The 18,635-nt window shown below is 33.3% G+C and overlaps 5 protein-coding genes across 6 annotated transcripts; 3 read left to right on the top strand and 2 right to left on the bottom strand.

Moving 5' to 3' along the window:
* The first annotated feature begins 745 nt into the window (after window positions 1-745).
* On the top strand, window positions 746-4,409 carry LOC119634092 (probable serine/threonine-protein kinase kinX). The gene is made up of 2 exons (XM_038028030.1): window positions 746-782; window positions 2,148-4,409. Exons 1-2 carry the CDS (start codon window positions 771-773, stop codon window positions 4,086-4,088), a joined length of 1,953 nt encoding a protein of 650 aa, XP_037883958.1. The 5' UTR covers window positions 746-770; the 3' UTR covers window positions 4,089-4,409.
* Window positions 4,410-4,551: 142 nt separating this feature from the next.
* Window positions 4,552-6,858, bottom strand: LOC119634093 (REPTOR-binding partner). Its single transcript, XM_038028031.1, has 4 exons — window positions 6,695-6,858; window positions 6,110-6,191; window positions 4,824-4,945; window positions 4,552-4,729 (listed from the first exon to the last, which is right to left on the bottom strand). The coding sequence occupies exons 1-4, from the start codon at window positions 6,743-6,745 to the stop codon at window positions 4,628-4,630; spliced, it is 357 nt and encodes a 118-aa protein (XP_037883959.1). The 5' UTR covers window positions 6,746-6,858; the 3' UTR covers window positions 4,552-4,627.
* A 370-nt stretch (window positions 6,859-7,228) lies between these two features.
* Window positions 7,229-12,907, top strand: LOC119634084 (kinesin-like protein subito). Of its 2 annotated transcripts, XM_038028020.1 has the most exons (7): window positions 7,229-7,293; window positions 7,406-7,621; window positions 10,060-11,225; window positions 11,386-11,497; window positions 12,092-12,425; window positions 12,478-12,724; window positions 12,784-12,907. In XM_038028020.1, exons 3-7 carry the CDS (start codon window positions 10,107-10,109, stop codon window positions 12,853-12,855), a joined length of 1,884 nt encoding a protein of 627 aa, XP_037883948.1. In that variant the 5' UTR covers window positions 7,229-7,293; window positions 7,406-7,621; window positions 10,060-10,106; the 3' UTR covers window positions 12,856-12,907. The 2 variants fall into 2 exon arrangements, with proteins under 2 accessions (XP_037883948.1, XP_037883947.1); XM_038028019.1 differs by lacking the exons at window positions 7,229-7,293; window positions 7,406-7,621 and having other exon boundaries at window positions 9,984-11,225.
* On the bottom strand, window positions 7,700-8,906 carry LOC119634085 (PRA1 family protein 3). The gene is made up of 2 exons (XM_038028022.1): window positions 8,337-8,906; window positions 7,700-8,136 (listed from the first exon to the last, which is right to left on the bottom strand). Exons 1-2 carry the CDS (start codon window positions 8,764-8,766, stop codon window positions 7,997-7,999), a joined length of 570 nt encoding a protein of 189 aa, XP_037883950.1. The 5' UTR covers window positions 8,767-8,906; the 3' UTR covers window positions 7,700-7,996.
* Window positions 12,908-15,778: 2,871 nt separating the features above from the next.
* LOC119633884 (kinesin-like protein subito) lies at window positions 15,779-17,125 on the top strand. Its single transcript, XM_038027686.1, has one exon. It carries the CDS (start codon window positions 15,992-15,994, stop codon window positions 16,709-16,711), a length of 720 nt encoding a protein of 239 aa, XP_037883614.1. The 5' UTR covers window positions 15,779-15,991; the 3' UTR covers window positions 16,712-17,125.
* The last annotated feature ends 1,510 nt before the right edge of the window (window positions 17,126-18,635 follow it).

Here is an 18,635-nt window from a genome sequence, read left to right as displayed (position 1 = left end):
CAAAAATTGTGTGTGTGTGCAATCGAAGAATAGCTTGATTTGAAAGAGAATCTTCTTCTTGCTCTCTTCTGATATAGAATCCATAATGCGGCGAAGGCTTGGGAAAAACAAGTACGCAAAGACGGACAACACTTTACTATATTGTACTATAAACGACATTTTTCTCCTTTTTTGTTTTTGTAAAGAGACAAACATTGACCTTCACACAAGGGCAGATTGCTTTTTACAAAGAAATTAAAGATATCATCTCGGTTTCGTTTCTTGCCCATACTTCTTCTAGGTATTAGAATTTTTCAAACGAATCGAAATTCGTTTATTTTGGCAACAGGCAGGATGCCCAAGACAGAATGCTAAAGGTAAAGATGATTCGTTTAAAACCCAATAGTAAATAGTGTAACTCACCTTGCACTTGATTAATGAAAAAATATATTATATAATATGGAGGAGGCTCTCCATATTGCCTGCAATGTAATAATTGTTGTTGTTATTTATTAATTGTTCTACATTTATGCGTTTAAATGAAATAAAAATAGAAGAGAAGAAAATTGAAAAACCGAAGCGAAACCGAAACCGAAACTTTATGAAATTAAATGAATATCGTTGAAAAGAAAAATCAAAAAAAACGATGGTTATAAATAATGAAGTGCCTCGTTATATATATCGCAGTTTAAAAAGAAACGTGATATTGACATATTAAGATACGGAATACGCGCACCGCTATTAATAATATATAACTGAGTTTTTCTTATTCACTTTAAAGAGGATATCAAATGAAATTAATGGTAAGATTAACCGCTTAATCTCTTACCCCCAAATGCTTGAAAGAAAATCATCGATATTTATGAATAAGAGAGAATTAAGCAAAATTACAAAAATTGATCTATGCTTAAACACGCTATAAATACTGACGGATATTGAAAAGAAATTCTTCGAAAATGTTGAAAAAAAAAATCATTTATCATAAAAATTCAAATCGTGAATAAAACGTTTTGCTCAATTAAAAATATCTACTTGTGCCTATAAATGTATTGATTGAAGGAAAAAAACGCACAAAATCTAACAATACCTTTGGGTATCATTATAAAAAGTGAAGTGCCGTCTTGTGAACACATACACTTCGACATACATTAACGTCTTGTAAAAAGTATCGACCCCGGCATATAGTCTTCGAACTTATTCAATTCATAGATTCCGAATTAAGCGACGAAGCATGTACTGTTAAGCTCAATATTTTTTAAAATGCTTATTAATAAATAAATTCCCTACAAAACAGTAATGCTTTGTATGAAAGCTAAATTCCTGGAAAGTATTCATAAAAAATTCGAATGGATTCGTTTAGTCGAACAACAGAATGCAAATTTTTGATGGGAAATTTTTCGTTTAGAAAAGAGCTTGAGAGAAAGAAAAACACTCAGCTTCTAATTAAAAAACCCGATTGAGATCAGTTCTCACCGCAGCCCATAACTCTTTCTCTCTCTCTCTCTCTCTCTCTCTCTCTCTCTCTCTAATAACCTTTCATTTAGCCATTCCGTTACAAGTCTCAAAATAGAAGCGACAAGCTATGTGATTTATAGATGAACGTGAGGTTTGGAGCCGCTCGAGCCACGTTTGTGTAATTATTTATCGTTTCAAAGTCGCACAACCAATGCCTTTCGTCTGACATTGATTCCGCACAAAACAGCATGCGTACAATAAGTAAAAGACGAGGCAAAAGTCTTTGATTTCCATTAACTTGGGTCAATATCTAAAAAATTTTTCTACAAAATTTTAACCAATGTTTGCTTAGTTAGTTAGTATTTGGGTCAGGTTTGTAAGCTGATTTCAATCACTTTTGTATTGAAATTTTAAAAGGTTTAAACAAACTTCAAATGTACAACTGCCATGGATTATATATATATACAAGGCATATATATTATAATTATATTATAATTCTGGGCCAATCACAACAATCTTTAAATTTTATGGAAACCAAGTTCGCAAAACTTACAAATTTAAAATTAATGAACAAAAACTAATCAACCACTTCGATTAGTCTGCATAGAGTTCCCAAAATAATTTCTCTGATTTCTACATATTTCAAATATCTTAAAGAAATGTTCTCTGAAAAATAAAAATATTAATGAAAACTTTGTTAATTTCGTTGGCAGCAATTAGGAATACAAGTGCTTTTGATTCTGCTTTTATTCGGCAAGAGCACGAATGCAAAAAGACGAAATAGCGATGATGCCGAGACGAACGAGTATGCAATTCATCAGCATAATTACGAAGAGGAACGTACGTCAGAAACGGGTGATGATCATCGTGTGAAAGGAATGGAACGGTTGCCACGCAAAATTAATTCGGATCAAAATATTTTTCAAAGAGGAAAGCGCGGCTCACAAAAATATGATCATCTTCCAGCAGCCATTAAGCCGGTGAATCGCAAAAAGAAACATATTATAATTAAAATACATCCAAGTCATAAGAAATCACTGCAACGACATCACATACTTGAGGAGAAGCAATTTCATAATCCTCGTCTTGACGATATACAAGAGTTTCACACTTTTGAGGAAACACATGAGCACCTTGATGAAAAACCAGAACAAAATGGCGAAGACAAATTTCCAATTGAAGTAAATCAGCCAACGGAGCCTGCGGAGACGTATGATGTCCCTGTCGATAAGCAGCTTGAAGATCCTCATACGCAGGAAACGCAGCATTTTCATTCAGAGGAAGGAAAACACGATAAGTCCAAAAAAATCAAAATCAAACATCATCATCACCATCATCATCATAATCATGTCAAAGAAATTATTAAAAAGGTTCCAGAACCATATCCTGTTGAGAAAGTCGTTCATGTACCGGTAGAAAAAATCGTAGAAAAAATTGTTCATGTGCCAAAACCATATCCCGTAGAGAAAATTGTCGAAAAGGTAGTAAAAATACCAGTGGAAAAAATAGTTCATGTACCCAAACCGTATCCAGTTGAAAAAATTGTTGAAAAAAAAGTGCCCTACCCAGTAGAAAAGCTTGTTCATGTCCCCGTCGAGAAAATTGTTGAAAAAAAAGTACCATATCCTGTAGAAAAAATTGTACATGTTCCTATCGAGAAAATAGTTGAAAAAATTGTCCACATTCCGAAACCTTATCCGGTCGAGAAGGTGGTTGAGAAAATCGTACATGTTCCCGTTGAAAAAATCATAGAGAAGAAGGTGCCCGTTACAGTTGAAAAGAAAGTGCCTTACCCTGTTGAAAAAATTGTTCACATTCCAGTAGAGAAAATTGTGGAAAAAATTGTTCATGTTCCTCAACCATATCCCGTCGAAAAGGTTGTCAATAAATTTATACCAGTGCCAAAGCCTTACGCTGTTGTTAAAGCAATTCCCTATCCGGTTGAAGTAAAAGTGCCGTACCAGATAGAGAAACCAGTTCCGTACGCGGTGGAAAAACAAGTTCCCGTCCCATATAAAGTAGAAATAGAAAAAAAAGTACCAGTATATATACATTCGAAAGAGCCTTACAAATATGTGCATCCTCATGATGCACATGTGGAATTAGATGAACACTCAAGCGATACGCACATTCATGAAGATCACTCCAGTCATCAGGAAGACTATGGGCAACATCAACACGATGTTGAGCCATACCACGGGCAAACTGGACATGACTTGTCTGTGTTTCCGTCAAATCACAAACCTAGCGTAACTAGCTATAAACAGGAGTTAATTCATAAACCAAACCATCAACAAGCACACAACTATAACTACAATCAGAAGAACCAGAACAGTCCGAACAATCGGCAGCACTCGGCCCAAGAAACTAAAAGGGTTGAAGTAACTTTAGCACCTCCCGAAGTAAAAGCTGACTCTGAATTTCGCATACATGTGCCGGATGAAGAACCAGCCGGCAGTGCCCCTCAGCCACAATTCGCTATTCCACCATCCAGCGAATCTTCTTTAGATCTACTCCCGCAAGCATCTACTAATTCGGTTCACTTAACCCAATTGCAGCCGATAGCTTTACCTTTACAGTTTATACATTATCAACCTATACAATATCAACAGCCTATAGGATTCGCTTTAAACAGATCATCACAGTATAAATAAAATTTGCTTTACCTAAAAATTCACATAATAATTGAGAAGTTTATACTAGTCGGTGCATTTCTATCTTTCTAGCATCCTGACGAAATCGCGTTGTAAATAATATCGTTTCAAACCTAATGAGCATGCATGTTTATATATAAACATATAAACATTTAAACATGAACATCTCCATATTCCATACAAATATGTCGTTTACGCTACAATATAGAATGTAAGTTTGTTTATATAAAATTATGTGGATAAAGATTCGAATTTCAATTATTTAAAATATTAAGGTAAGTAAACTCTCGGTTTGAGTCAAATCTCTCTCTCTCTCTCTCTAAAATGATTGAAAGTTAAAATATCTTCCTTTCAACTGTTCCAATTAAATAACAAAAACTAATGTTTAAAGCAAATTTTAATTATTTAATAGTTTGTACTGTTATTGTAATACTCTCCCGCTTCACTGTACTCCAATCTGTTGTTATTAATGTTAAAAATATATTTATTAGACAATTTCAATAACATTTGTACTTAAATATAATAAATTTTAAGACAAATCAAACAACTATTTCTTGCTTTACAAAACCCGTCTCCTCTAATAATTGCTGAAAACCATTCGGTATACGACCTTCACTCAATTCAGAGCTCCATAGTCTGTACTGAAAATCACGTATTTAAAATTACCGAATATTAGAAACCTTGATTACATTCTAAATAAATCTGTTAAAAATAAATTGTGTCATACTAACTTACACGCTCCAGTTCTGCACGCAATGCAAGAACAGCTTTTTCTCGGTCAGCAACTAGTTCTTCCAGATATTGATAACGCAATTTTTTGCGAGCACGACACTCACGGGCGCTTTGACGACTCCGTTCTTTTAATAAAGAAATAATTATCCATTATTTTTTCCTATTTCAGAAATGTTTATCGTAATTGGTATTAACTAAAGTAAATGTAAAAAGCAATTATTTTAAGGCTTTGGAAAAACATATTTTATTCAAACTGTTATTCGTCACTCGCTAAGCGTTTCTTCTATCTTTGCGAGAGGTTATAATTTTAATGCTGAAAGAACAGCTGATCTGACTGATAAGGCAAGTAACCATTTTTTATGTATTATCCTCAAGCATACAATAAGTCATGGATTGAATGAAGCTGTCGTTAGTTGGAAGTGACAATTTCTGAGAAATACATAAGTCATGGGATTACGTTACACTTCAGTGTTGCTTACGAACTTTGTAATTAGTTGTCGAGAACCGTGATGCTGAAAAACCGCTCTACAGAGTGGCTGCTTCTTCCCTAATTCTCGGTTCAATATAGTCAGCTTTGTTATGGTTCGTACTATTCTTCAATGGTAACGCGTATTTGGATTATAGCGCACCATACATTTTTCGTTTAATCAAAGAAAAATGATGATCTTTTCGCATACATGATATAAAATTATGCTTTCGAAATACAAGTCATATGAATCCATAATCTTGCACAAATGTTCCTCAACGGCCTTTATGTAAAAATGGTTCCGATTGGCGAATAAACGCATTCTTAATACTATAACACGTTGAAAATCAAAATTTTGTATTCCCGCTCCTTTAATATTAAAAGCTTAGAACTAATTTAAATTTATGAAACTAAACGTCTCTTAACCCAGATATACATAAATTTGCATAAATTAAGTGTAAAGTTAGTTACAGTGAAGAAATGATGTAAAGCGTTCGCGGACGATTAGTTGGAAGATTACATGTGATTTTAACTCCTTGAATTTATGACAATAATCCTATACTATAAAATATGAAAGTGAAAAAACTCAGATGTACGATTAATTTAATCCTTCTAAACCATACACCATGGACCTCAAAATCATTCGATAGCAAGTCTATTGCATTGTTTCTTTTTTTTTACATAATTCAGTTACGTTCCCCTAGCTAACGCTGTTAACTATTTCATGGAATTACTGATACACTTTTATTGTTACTAGATCTTTTCTTTTTTTTTTTTGTTAAAATGGTTCAGCAAACCTAAAACTAAACAACTAAAAACTTACCTAACTTAGCTCTAATATCAATTTTTTCGTTTGATGCTTTTCGGCCGGGCTTACGTCCTCGTTTACCTCCCTCCTTGCGTTCCTAAAAATAAACGGACATGTATACTTAGTAATCAAATACATGCTTAAGTATTCTTTCGACATTGTTCAATGTTACAAAGGTTATACTAAAAAGGGATGAAATCGTCCCTTCTCCGTTTTTCCGCTTTTCATCAGATATACAATTATACGCACAACGATACGCACACTTTAGACCCGTAATATTGTCTAATAACGCACTTTGTTCGTTATTACGTAGTTTGTAAATGTTGCGACTTTGCATTTCAAGCTTTTTCTTATTACGCTTAGGACTTTTTAAATTAATACTTAAGCGAAGGCTAGGTAAGGAAATTTAGGCTAGGAAATTTCCTTAACTAAGAATATATAGGTTTTTTTAAATCAAAGTTACAGAAATATGCCGTTCTGATTGATTTCATTAAGTTTGATATTTGATTTGTAACATTTGACTAGATGAATCTGCGTATCTGCGTTCAGAGATACTTGGCCATATAAACTTTTAACTAAATCATAATTTTGATTACTTACAGAGAGATTCGGTTCCTCCGATATTATCATTTGCATATCTTCACAATCCATTATTTTTGGCTTAATCCTTTTCTTAGTTGTGCTTTAGGAACAACTATTATTAAAAGTTTACACGTAAAGAACAATGTTTTGTTTTCCCAAGGTATTAACAGATTAGAGATGTAACATTGACCGATGGTTCGATATTGTACTGTGTACGATATTGTATTATCGTTGCCAGATTTTTTAATTTCTATAAAACAACAAGTTGTGGAATGAAACGATATATAAAATATGTTCTTGGCGTAGACTTTTTATGAAGGTATTCGAATTTTGTTTATGTAACTTTTTCAAAACTATGCACAGAAATGAAGATTACTGACGATAAAAACTGTCGTAGGACAATTGAGAAAAATACTTTTGTGGAACATTTACGCAAGCGAACAAACATTGCAAACGGGATCCACAACTTTTGAATTTTTCAGTTCATTTTGTAATGGTTATAAAAAAAAAGTCTTCAAAGTTTTTCATCACACGGCATCTTAAAATAGTTTTCGTTCCTTGGGAACAAGACTTGAAATGAAATCTCAAAAAATCAATTTAAAATTGCACGTTAGAAAGTGAGTTTGATTGTGACTTCTTTTCAACGCATGAGTTTGTTACCACAGAAATATGACATATTTATATACGAGTTTTAATCTAATGGATTGAGAACAATTAAAATCTTCTTAGATATCCATCTGTGCAAGCGCACTGCAGCAAGTGTTTCATTTTAACTCTGTGAGCCTATGAAAGATTCGTATTTAATATTAAACTTGATTTGTACTGTTAGTTAAGCTTGTTATATTTGTATTTAATTACGACCGTGAAAGCGTGCCAGTTGCAGAATGTACAGGAATAAAGCGTGCCAGTTGCAGAATATATAGAAATAAAGCGCGCCAGTTGCAGGTAAGGGAACATTGTCATGATTTACCTTTTATTATTTCTTGAAAAGTGAAAAATTTTTCTATTTCATTATGAATAAAGTTTTCAAATAAAACAGGAGTATAATTGCGTTTATTCAATGAATACTTAAATATAATAAACAAGAAAGTACTCTCATATCCTTATGTCGTTATAAATCGAGAGTATATAATTCGTAATTTTTTGTATTATAAATCGAACAACTTCCTTGTTATAATCTGCTTGTGCATATTTGAATGAAATTACACTGATAGCTAAATTAATTTATATACAATCTGTAGCCATTAAGAGTGCTTTAAGACATCACGTCGGCTACATACAAAAATCTCCTTATTATAAATTCGTTCAGCTTCTTGTCATTTAGTTAAGTAAACTATCGGCTGCAATGTTGAAGGTATCCAAAAAAACTCCCATTGGTGTTGAAGCACTTAGATTCACCATTGTATTTGCCACCTTATTTTTTAAATTCCTAAGACGCAAGGACGCATGTACGAAGGTTACTGAATATAATTACAAAAGATTTAATTTAATAATTAACTTTTTAAACGAAACAATTATCTAAAACAGGTAAAAGTATAAAAGGTACTTTTGGAGGAGCGACAACCTCTGCATTCATTACTGAAAGAAGACACTTGTCCTACTTTTGATCGTGATTCACTTTTATATGTCTTATTAGATATGTATGCAATAAAATACTTACACGAAAATGGCAAGAGCAAAGTAAAGCCAGATAAAAGCAGCGCATCAAAAAAATGTAAAAACAAATATCCCACAAGTAAAGCGCCTGCAAGCATGTACCATTTTTGATTATCCGCAGCACTGTGACTAACTATAATACGGGTCTTCTTTTGAAAAAACTGCAAGAGCACTGCCACCATCATAGCTTGTACCAAAAGGCCGCACACAATTTTAAAAGGATTGAATATTACCATTATTCCATAGATCGTAATGAACATAAGAAAATAATTTGTTTGATAGTAGATAAGATTCTTAACCACACGATTACCCCATTTGTCGAAATCTTTCAAATTTGGTAATTGAAAACGTGCCGAACCTAAAGCAAAATCATCCAGAGTACGTAGTGGTGGTAGCTCAAGCTTTTGAATAGCCTCTGAAACGTCAGCAGACATTGTATGGCAAAATCTTATTTGTACAACAGATACGTGGTGTAATATCCAATTCTACAACGACTAATACTTGACCTATGTTTACTTGAAAGTCCAGGAATTTTAATTCACAAATGAAGTCACTGCCGATTTTGTGATGGCACATTAACGATAATTCGATAACATCACACTTTACACTTGAATTTGTTATAAAAACGTTTTCCTATTCAACTCGCGCCGTTGAGAAATTTTTTTTTTTTAACTTGTGAAAAAACTGTAAAATTATCATAATAAATTTTGGGGACAATGTCCCGATTTTCGCTGAGGAATGAACTCCAGTCGATCCCATTGCATCTTTCTACTGGATGTATTAAAATATTATACAGGAATTATTAAGAGGGTAGGTGGTGTTGTTTATTTAATGTAATAACAAATGCTCTCATATTATAGGTCGCGTAGTTAAAGATAAATTCATTCTTAACCTAAAACTGTTTGACACACTATGCATTCTATTTTCGTTACCTTGTAGAAGACGAAACATAAAATCAGAGAGTTATGTTTAGCAACATCTATTTATGATTTTGTAAATAATAACCTTGTTAAAACCACTATATTTGCAAAGCTTTTTGTGTGTGTTTATGTTTTAAAGCTTGTACTGTGTGTGGTTGTATTTACAAATTCTAATTTTTGTTCACGTTTGTAATGGACGTGCTATTGTTTACATTTCAAATAGTTTTTTCAATAGTTTTTATTGCTTATAAGTTCTATATGTGTTTGTTGTTGGAAAAGTTCCTTTACGAGCCTAAGTAGTAAATCAAGTTTTTATAAGTGTACAAATAAATAAAACAAGAAGAAGGAAGAAGAAAAAACGAAAAGGACTTATATCAATTTAACAGCCAATTACAAACTTTCAATTTATATTATACGTTATTTTCCAGAATAGGAAAAAAGGCAATAAAAGTGCTTGATTTCAAGTTTAAAACATATTCGTCGATTTATGTTTTATAAAAATGTATTACACAAAAGAGTAATTTTAAAATAATATAACAAGAACGGTAAAGGATTTCCGATGGTATCATAATTTTTTTTTAAGTTGTTTTCCTTAAAAATTTTATGTGGTATGTTACCGTATTTTCAATACATTAATATTGTGTTTTCTTATGGCGAATGACATCACAGTAGTCCGGTAGCACTGTTAGAGAGCGCCCGCTTTTGTTTCATTTATTTGAGCGTACAAATTTTTTCGAATAGGTTTTATTTTTAAAGTATTTGTAGCACATTATAAAATAATATATTTATATTTCATCACATCAAAAGTGACCTCGTGAAAGAAAGTTTCTCTCAATTGATTTTTGCAAAAAAATATGGCTGAAGCAGAATCTACACAGCGGGAAGTTCGTTCCTTCTTAATGGCTCGTGATCCAAGCATTGATCGACGTTGTAGACCACGTCCACAACAAAAAATAGCGCTTTTTCATGATATCAAGGAAGAAGATGACGACTGTGAAATCGATTGTTCCTTGGATGATACTAGTGATCTTGCTAGTGCAGACGGAATTAGTGAAACCGCTAGCTCAAGCGCAACAAATGACGCTACCATCGCCAACCCGTCGAATGAAGTGGGAGCATCCGTCTATCTAAGGCTGCGTCCAGTAGATTGTCCGACTTCAACGTTTGCTATTTCTAAGGAAGGAAATGTTTTGATTTGCTCCCCACCTCTTGAAGCAACAAATTTAAATAAGAATTCGGCGGAGAAGCACTACAGTTTTACAGATATACTCGATTCACACGTTAGTCAATATGAATTGTATGAAAAGTGTATTGGGCAGAAAATAATCGCGGAAGAAAGTTTTACCGTTCTAACGTACGGAATTTCAGGATCAGGCAAAACGTTTACATTACTTGGCGATGATCATCGGCCTGGGATAATACCTCGCTCCCTTGAAAATGTATTTTCCTTATATGAAGGTCAAATATATCCACATCCTTCCGTTAAACTTATCAATGGGCACATAACAATTTTGGAAGATAGTGCGACTGGCAAGGAAAATTTAATGCGGAAAAAGATATTGGCACAAAACTTAGAGCTTGAAAGCCAGCACAAAAGTTTCCAACAGTGTATACAGAACGAGCATCGTTTCCCGAAAGGCCCCATTGACGATGCTCACGTATTAATTTGGGTAACCTTCGTCGAGATTTATAATGAACAAGTTCATGATCTATTAGCTAGCGATGCTCCTAAATATGGTGTGCAGCCAAATGCTTCTAGGAAAAATTTGAAAATAATTTGCAATGACGGCCGCGTGTTTATTAAGTCTGCAACATCGATCTATGTAAAAAGTAGCTTGGAAGCATTGAAATTATTGCGTTATGGTCAGAAAAAGTTGACATATGCATCAACTTTAATAAATGCGAGCTCCAGTCGATCCCATTGCATCTTTCTGCTGGATGTATTAAAATATTATACAGGCGTTATTAAGAGGGTAGGTGGTGTCGTTTATTTAATGTAATAACAAATGCTCTCATATTATAGATCGCGTAGTTAAAGATAAATTCATTCATGCCATTTGATTCTATTCGTAAAGGGTCTCAACCTAAAACTATTTAACACACTATGCATTCTATTTTCCAATTTTATTGCAGACTTCATATAAATTTTGTGACTTAGCCGGTTCTGAAAGACTAGATAAAACGGGAAATGTTGGCTCTCGGCTAAAGGAAGCTCAACGCATAAATACATCACTTATGGTTTTAGGTATAAGTATAGATATACCCTGTGAGTATAGATATATCCGGTAATGAAAATGAAAAATGTGGGAGATATTAATCTTAATTGCTTAAAATTTCGTTTTTTCTCACTTTAACAGCGGTGGCCCCTCGATTTCTCACTTTAACAGCGATGGCCCTTCAATTTCTCAATTTAACAGCGATGGCCCTTCAATTTCTCAATTTAACAGCGGTGGCCCTCCGATTTCTTACTTTAACATCCGTGGCCATTCGATTTCTTAATTTAACAGCGATGGTCATTCGATTTCTGAATTTAACAGCGATGGCCCTTCAATTTCTCACTTTAACAGCGGTGACCCTTCGATTTCTTAATTTAACAGCGGTGGCCATCGATTTCTCACTTTAACAGCGGTGACCCTTCGATTTCTTAATTTAACAGCGGTGGCCATCGATTTCTCACTTTAACAGCGACGCCCCTTCTCTCGCACTCGACTACTTTATATTTTCTGCTTATTAGTAATAAGATAAACAAGAACAAATGCTGAAAATTATGCTTTAGCAGATAATTGTAAAATAAGTATAGTGAACACTAGCTTATCTGATGGATTAATTATGATTTTAGGGCGTTGCCTGGACGCAGCCAGTGCAGCTGGTAATAAGCCAGAACGTATACCCTTTCGTGAGTCAAAACTTACAATGTTATTACAAACGGCACTCCAAGGTAGAGAAAAGTTGACGATGGTAGTCAATTTAACACCTTTGGATAAATACTATGAAGAAAATTCCAACGTGTTAAACTTCGCCTCAATCGCTAGAAATATAATATTCAAATCATCAATAGCATTCAAAAATCATACACGATATTCGAATTTCATGGGAAACACCCGCTGTGATATAGAGGAAGACGATAAAGCGAAAGACGAATATATTCAAGATTTGGAGGAAGAAAATGCACGGTAAGTTGGTGACAGTATTAATTGAGTTAAAATATTTGAAAGCTGTTTTCAGTTTACACGAAGAATTGCAATCATTGCGTGGACAACTGGAAGAACAAGAACAATTTTTACACACCAAACTTCAACAGCTAGAGGAGGTATTACGTGCCCAACATTCTGAAGAATTGGAAGAGCAGGAGGATACGTTGAGGAATAAATTAGTAGATTCGTTTAAAGTTACTTTGGCCGAAACCAAAAAGCAAAGTGAAAAACGTTTACAGGTTCAATTAAATTGCCAAGCGCAAATTTACGAAACGAAGGTATTTTATATTATCACTGATTGCAAGCTATATATATGACATCGCTTAAATGTTTTCAGATTGCTTCACTTACTAGAAAATATAAGGCAGAGATTGAAGATCTAGAGGAAGAATTGGAACGCCGAAAGTAAAAATTTATTTATTCCAACAAATTGAGAATTTTTTTTTGTTCTATTTTTTACGTTTTCATTCAATGTTTTAATTATTGTCATCAAATATATACACATATTTACAGAGAAAGTTTAAAAAGTTATTTACTGGAGCTGTAGCTGGATTAGATCACGACCACCATCAGATCACAGTGTTCACAGATTCAAATATCAAATGTGGCAGAGTTTATTTTGCCATAACTATAGTCAGTGCTTTTCTTTGACCGTCGCAGCGTCACGCGGACATCCATTCCTGAACGATTGGACAATAATAATTTAGCGGAAGTAGAGCATAGATCTTAGTCGTCCAATTAAGTTTTCTAAAAGATATTCTATGAACGTTATGTTTCAGAATGCAGGTGTAACGAACGTTCATTACCTTATATAAAAAAGATTTTAAAGACAATGAATGATTTCTACTTTGAAATTTTTACGATTTCCCCTATTTTAAGATTTATGTAAAGATTTATCGTTATTGCTGCACTATTTTAATTTTGCAAATCACCCGACACAATTGTAAAGGTAGGTTAAGTGTTCGCAAGGATCGGTTGGCAAACTTTACACCGTGAGTAGATCTTTTTAGACATTCAAAGCCGAAGACCAATTGTGTCGGAATATATCAACGCCTACATCTCCATAACATTTTTTGGAAGCTTACACTAATTACACTAATGTTGCAACTAATACTAATACCAATGTTGATTTCGCTTGGTTGTTTTTAGGAACGCGATATAATATTAATTTCAGGAGTGAGATCAAGCAAGGAGCATATATGTGACGATGTGCACCATGGATTAGGTTTCATACGAAACGAAAGATCAACCGGACTCGCAATTTCTCGGCCTCGTTGTCTGCTTATAGTATATACGGCAACCCCGACACACTCTTTTTGGATCCTCATTGGCGTATGATCATAAATTACTGCATCGATAATGATGCCTACCTCGGTCATTTGCCGGCAACGTTGTCTGACCCACCAGCACTAGTCGAAGGAACAGTTAATACTCAAGATAATTAATTACTTTTGGCCTTAATATTCATTTTTCATTTTTTAATTAATAACATTAAGATAAGATAAGATTGAATTACTTTTAATTATTTAATCAATATAAACTTACTGAACATTTAGTTCTTAACATTAATTAATAAATAAAAATAAGACTATTTTTCCATTTTCTCATAAAAGTTAACATATTTTTTAAATATGGATTCCAACGAACAACGAACAAGGATTAAGTTTGTATGTACATGTCTTCTTCTTGTTGCTCTGAGAAAATTTGTTTTGCTGCAGTAGATCCGAATAAATGATGCTGGAAACTATTAATTTAATATTTTGTCGACATATATTGATATTGTTGCAGAAGCGAAATGATGAAAAATGAAAATGAGTAAATTGCAATATGTCTTCTTTTCCTTTCGTTACAGGATATATCTATACATTTTGGTGCAATAATATATGACTTTTACAATTACCAACCGAAATAGGAAATTGCAATTTTATTGAAAACTTTAGGCTTAAGAGGTAACAAGTTACAGCAATTGCCTGACAGTATTAGTTGTTTAAAAAAATTACGTTGGCCTCCGTACCGCATGGTCTAAAGGAATTGAAGCAGTTGGTCCATTTAAATTTAAAAAATAATCGCTTGCTTCGCATACCATCGCATACCTTAGCGAAAATGAGTAAATTGCAATATGTCTTCTTAAATGATAATCGCATTGAGCAAATCTGTTCCACTCAACAACTTCAGAGTATGAAATTTATTCGTATGCTAAATTTATGTGGAAATCCCTTCTGTGAACTAGCAGCAGTAAGAGGACAATTAAAGGACAATTGCTCTAAAGGAGAACGTTCATTAAGAAAAAAGTCTCTCGTTTCAGGAACATTAAAATATTTTATATGAATTATTGGAACAAAAATCTGTGGGCGTAACCGGTGACTTGGACGATTTTAAAGTAGATGAAGAAGAGGAATTATCTGATTGGGAAAATAGTATTGAGACTAGTGATTTGGACAGTACTGATGATAGTAGTCTCGAAAATGATTTGGATGTATTTCTTCTAAATGTCCTTTCGTTACAGGATATATCTATACTTATACCAGAACACTCGCGCTATATGACAAATTTCAGTTAAAGGTTTTTTTGGTCTTTATATCTAATTATCTTGTGAAAATTAGAGATTTATACATACGTATGTAAGTTGAAAAACCAACAAGCAAATATTGCTATTAAAAAAATTTGGAGAATATATCAAGTGAATGGACTTCGCTCTACTTTATGATCAAGTAAATAAATTTTATAGGTCATCATCATCAGATGTGTCGAAACTATTTTTAAAATCATTGGACGTTATGCTTTTTCCTACTTTCCTCAATGTGGCTGATAATCAATTAGCTGAACACTATCTACCTTGCTTGCTAATTCTGCCAAGGCAGAGAAAACATGAATGTTATTCAAAAACGTGTAATTATGTTACAATATACTTACTTACTGTAAATTCCAAATTTAGCAAATATCACAAATATATTTACGTAAAGAAGAATGTGAGCGTGTGTGTGTACATTTACGAATCAAATAATTTCTAGTTTGTAATTTACGTTATCATTAAATGAAATAAGTAAATAAATAAATTGATATTTGTTACATTTTATATAATTTATATTTAAATATAAATAGCTTTATTTATATAATAGCTTTATTATATACTCAAAAAAAAATGGCTTTATTAATTTATATAACAATATATATAAAAGAAATTGTTATTCTTTTTAATGGTTTCCTGATTGTTTCCGATTCTTTTTAATTGACTTGGTCGCTTTTGCTCTTCTATCATCTCCTGTAGATGTATGCATAGTGTTGTGGAAAATGCACCAACTAAACTATTTAATTTTACAAGTTATCCGCCCGAGTGGCTTCAAATCTCAAGTGAGCATGTGTATGTAAGATATAATCTAAGTATCGATCCTTTCTTCCCACAAAAGATTGTGACCAACTTAAGGATGTGACCAGCGTAAGGTTGTCGCAGAAAGGAAATTAATATATTTACTGTTTCGATAATTAATATAAAAAATAATATTATATTTTATTATCATTTAAGATTCATGAAAATATTAAAATAAATGGAAAAAAATATTGCTGAAGCAGAATGTACACAGCGGGAAGTTCGTTCCTTCTTAACGGCTCGTGATCCAAGCATTGATCGACGTTGTAGAGCAAGTCCACAGCAAAAAATAGCGCTTTTTCATGATATCAAGGAAGAAGATGACGACTGTGAAATTGATTCTTCCTTGGATGATACTAGTGATCTTGCTAGTGCAGACGGAATTAGTGAAACCGCTAGCTCAAGCGCCAACCCGTCGAATGAAGTGGGAGCATCCGTCTATCTAAGGCTGCGTCCAGTAGATTGTCCGACTTCAACGTTTGCTATTTCTAAGGAAGGAAATGTTTTGATTTGCTCCCCACCTCATGAAGCAACAAATTTAAATAAGAATTCGGCGGAGAAGCACTACAGTTTTACAGATATACTCGATTCACACGTTAGTCAATATGAATTGTACGAAAAGTGTATTGGGCAGAAAATAATCGCGGAAGAAAGTTTTACCGTTCTAACGTACGGAATTTCAGGATCAGGCAAAACGTTTACATTACTTGGCGATGATCATCGGCCTGGAATAATACCTCGCTCCCTTGAAAATGTATTTTTCTTATATGAAGGTCAAATATATCCACATCCTTCCGTTAAACTTATCAACGGGCACATAACAATTTTGGAAGATAGTGCGACTGGTAAAGAAAATTTAATGCGGAAAAAGATATTGGCACAAAACTTAGAGCTTTAAAGCCAGCACAAAAGTTTCCAACAGTGTATACGGAACGAGCATCGTTTCCCGAAAGGCCCCATTGACCATGCTCACGTATTAATTTGGGTAACCTTCGTCGAGATTTACAATGAACAAGTTCACGATCTATTAGATAGCGATGCTTCTGAATATGGTGTGCAGCCAAATGCTTCTAGGAAAAATTTGAAAATAATTTGCAATGACGGCCGCGTGTTTATTAAGTCTGCAACATCGGTCTGTGTAAAAAGTAGCTTGGAAGCATTGAAATTATTGCGTTATGGTCAGAAAAAGTTGACATATGCATCAACTTTAATAAATGCGAGCTCCAGTCGATCCCATTGCATCTTTCTGCTGGATGTATTAAAATATTATACAGGTAATGTAATATCCAATTTTACACTTATGTTTACTTAAAATTCCAAGAATTTTAATTCACAAATGAAGTCACCGCCGATTTTGTGATGGCACATTAACGATAATTCGATAACATCGCACTTTACACTTGAATTTGTTATAAAAACGTTTTCCTATTCAACTCGCGCCGTTGAGAAATATTTTTTTTTAACTTGTGGAAAAACTGTAAATTTATCATAATAAATTTTGGGGACAGTGCCCCGATTTTTGCTGAGGATTGAATCCAAAATCTCTGTGCCATATTATATGATTCATTTTTTGTGCGTCCACTACTACGTACGAATTAGACTTATATGGTTTTAATATTTAATATTTAAATCCATTGATAGCAATGAACAAGACCACGCAGGAACTTGTCGACTTTCCAAGTATGACAAGTTACTCAATTTTCAATGTTTTATATTCACGTTTTTAATATCAATTCAATTTAACTTTGCCGAAACGAATACGCGTCCAAATATTGCCTAGCTTTTTTTAAGCCTAATACCTAAATTTTCCAGAAATTAATGAAAGAAAAAAAATGTTTTTTGAAGTTTCACAATCAAAACCTTCATTTAGAGTCCGTATTACATAAGGCGTAACGACGAATTACAACGATTAGTGAAATTAAAGATAAGTGAATAAATTAATTAGTCATCTAATTGTAACGATGTTACTTACCAGAAATAGTTATTATATATAAGAAAATTTATTGGGAAAAGTGAAAGCCCCTGCATTCCGCATTGAATAAAAGACAGCGAAAACTTCTATACACAAGCGCTGGGGTAATTAATTATTAATAATAATAATAATAATAAAAACAAAGTTACACCTCAAGAGCAGTTCACTATCTATTAGTAATCCGTAAAGACTGAAGAATAATTCATCGACACTCAGCTTTATATTTACAGAACCAACTAAAAGCAAGTGCTTATCAAAAATCGAATAACGGAAAAAATACAGTTTAATTTTCCATGGCCATGCTTCATAAATTCGTAGACGGCATGCGATCCGTGGGTATGAGCGCTGCGTATATGATATAATAAACGTAGAGTAAAAGGAAACTACACTTTTGAGTATGAAGTTTTAGTAAAGAATATTTTGTGCAAGGCGCCGCCAGATAAAGTGCGGTTTTTGCTGCCGCCCAACGAAGCGAAATAGGAAAAACTGCGCCGTCCTTAACGTTTAACAAAATATTCTATTATATGTATATAAGTACGATTTTAAGTGATTTTAACATTTTTTTTTATTATTTGTTCATTTTCTTTTCAGGTTATTTATTATTATTGTATTATTATATTATTATTATAGTGCTATTTTATTATAATTTCATTTTACCATATTATTATTATTATTATAGTATTTATATCAACGGCCTACATACCGCTCCTTATTTTTGGCAAACAGTTATTTAAATATCTTAGGTCTTAACAGACGACTAGTGGTGTGCAAAGCCCCGCGAATGTTAATAATGTATATATAGACAGTGATAATATAAATAGAATAGATAATTACAGCATATACGACGAGG

This window comes from Glossina fuscipes, unplaced genomic scaffold (assembly GCF_014805625.2).
Source record: "Glossina fuscipes isolate IAEA_lab_2018 unplaced genomic scaffold, Yale_Gfus_2 2, whole genome shotgun sequence".
In the NCBI taxonomy this organism is placed as follows: domain Eukaryota; kingdom Metazoa; phylum Arthropoda; class Insecta; order Diptera; family Glossinidae; genus Glossina; species Glossina fuscipes.
This window is presented reverse-complemented; position numbering and strand designations above follow the sequence as displayed.

Coding starts and splice junctions, on each gene's coding strand:
- LOC119634085 (XM_038028022.1), bottom strand. CDS start 8,766: ATGTCTGCTGACGTTTCAGAGGCTATTCAAAAGCTTGAGCTACCACCA. Junction 8,137..8,336: donor TTTGCTCTTGCCATTTTCGT/GTAAGTATTTTA, acceptor AATTATATTCAG/TAACCTTCGTACATGCGTCC.
- LOC119634093 (XM_038028031.1), bottom strand. CDS start 6,745: ATGGATTGTGAAGATATGCAAATGATAATATCGGAGGAACCGAATCTC. Junction 6,192..6,694: donor CGGAGGAACCGAATCTCTCT/GTAAGTAATCAA, acceptor GTTTATTTTTAG/GAACGCAAGGAGGGAGGTAA. Junction 4,946..6,109: donor TGATATTAGAGCTAAGTTAG/GTAAGTTTTTAG, acceptor CTTTATTAAAAG/AACGGAGTCGTCAAAGCGCC.
- LOC119634084 (XM_038028020.1), top strand. CDS start 10,107: ATGGCTGAAGCAGAATCTACACAGCGGGAAGTTCGTTCCTTCTTAATG. Junction 11,226..11,385: donor ATACAGGCGTTATTAAGAGG/GTAGGTGGTGTC, acceptor ATTTTATTGCAG/ACTTCATATAAATTTTGTGA. Junction 12,426..12,477: donor TTGGAGGAAGAAAATGCACG/GTAAGTTGGTGA, acceptor AGCTGTTTTCAG/TTTACACGAAGAATTGCAAT.
- LOC119633884 (XM_038027686.1), top strand. CDS start 15,992: ATGGAAAAAAATATTGCTGAAGCAGAATGTACACAGCGGGAAGTTCGT.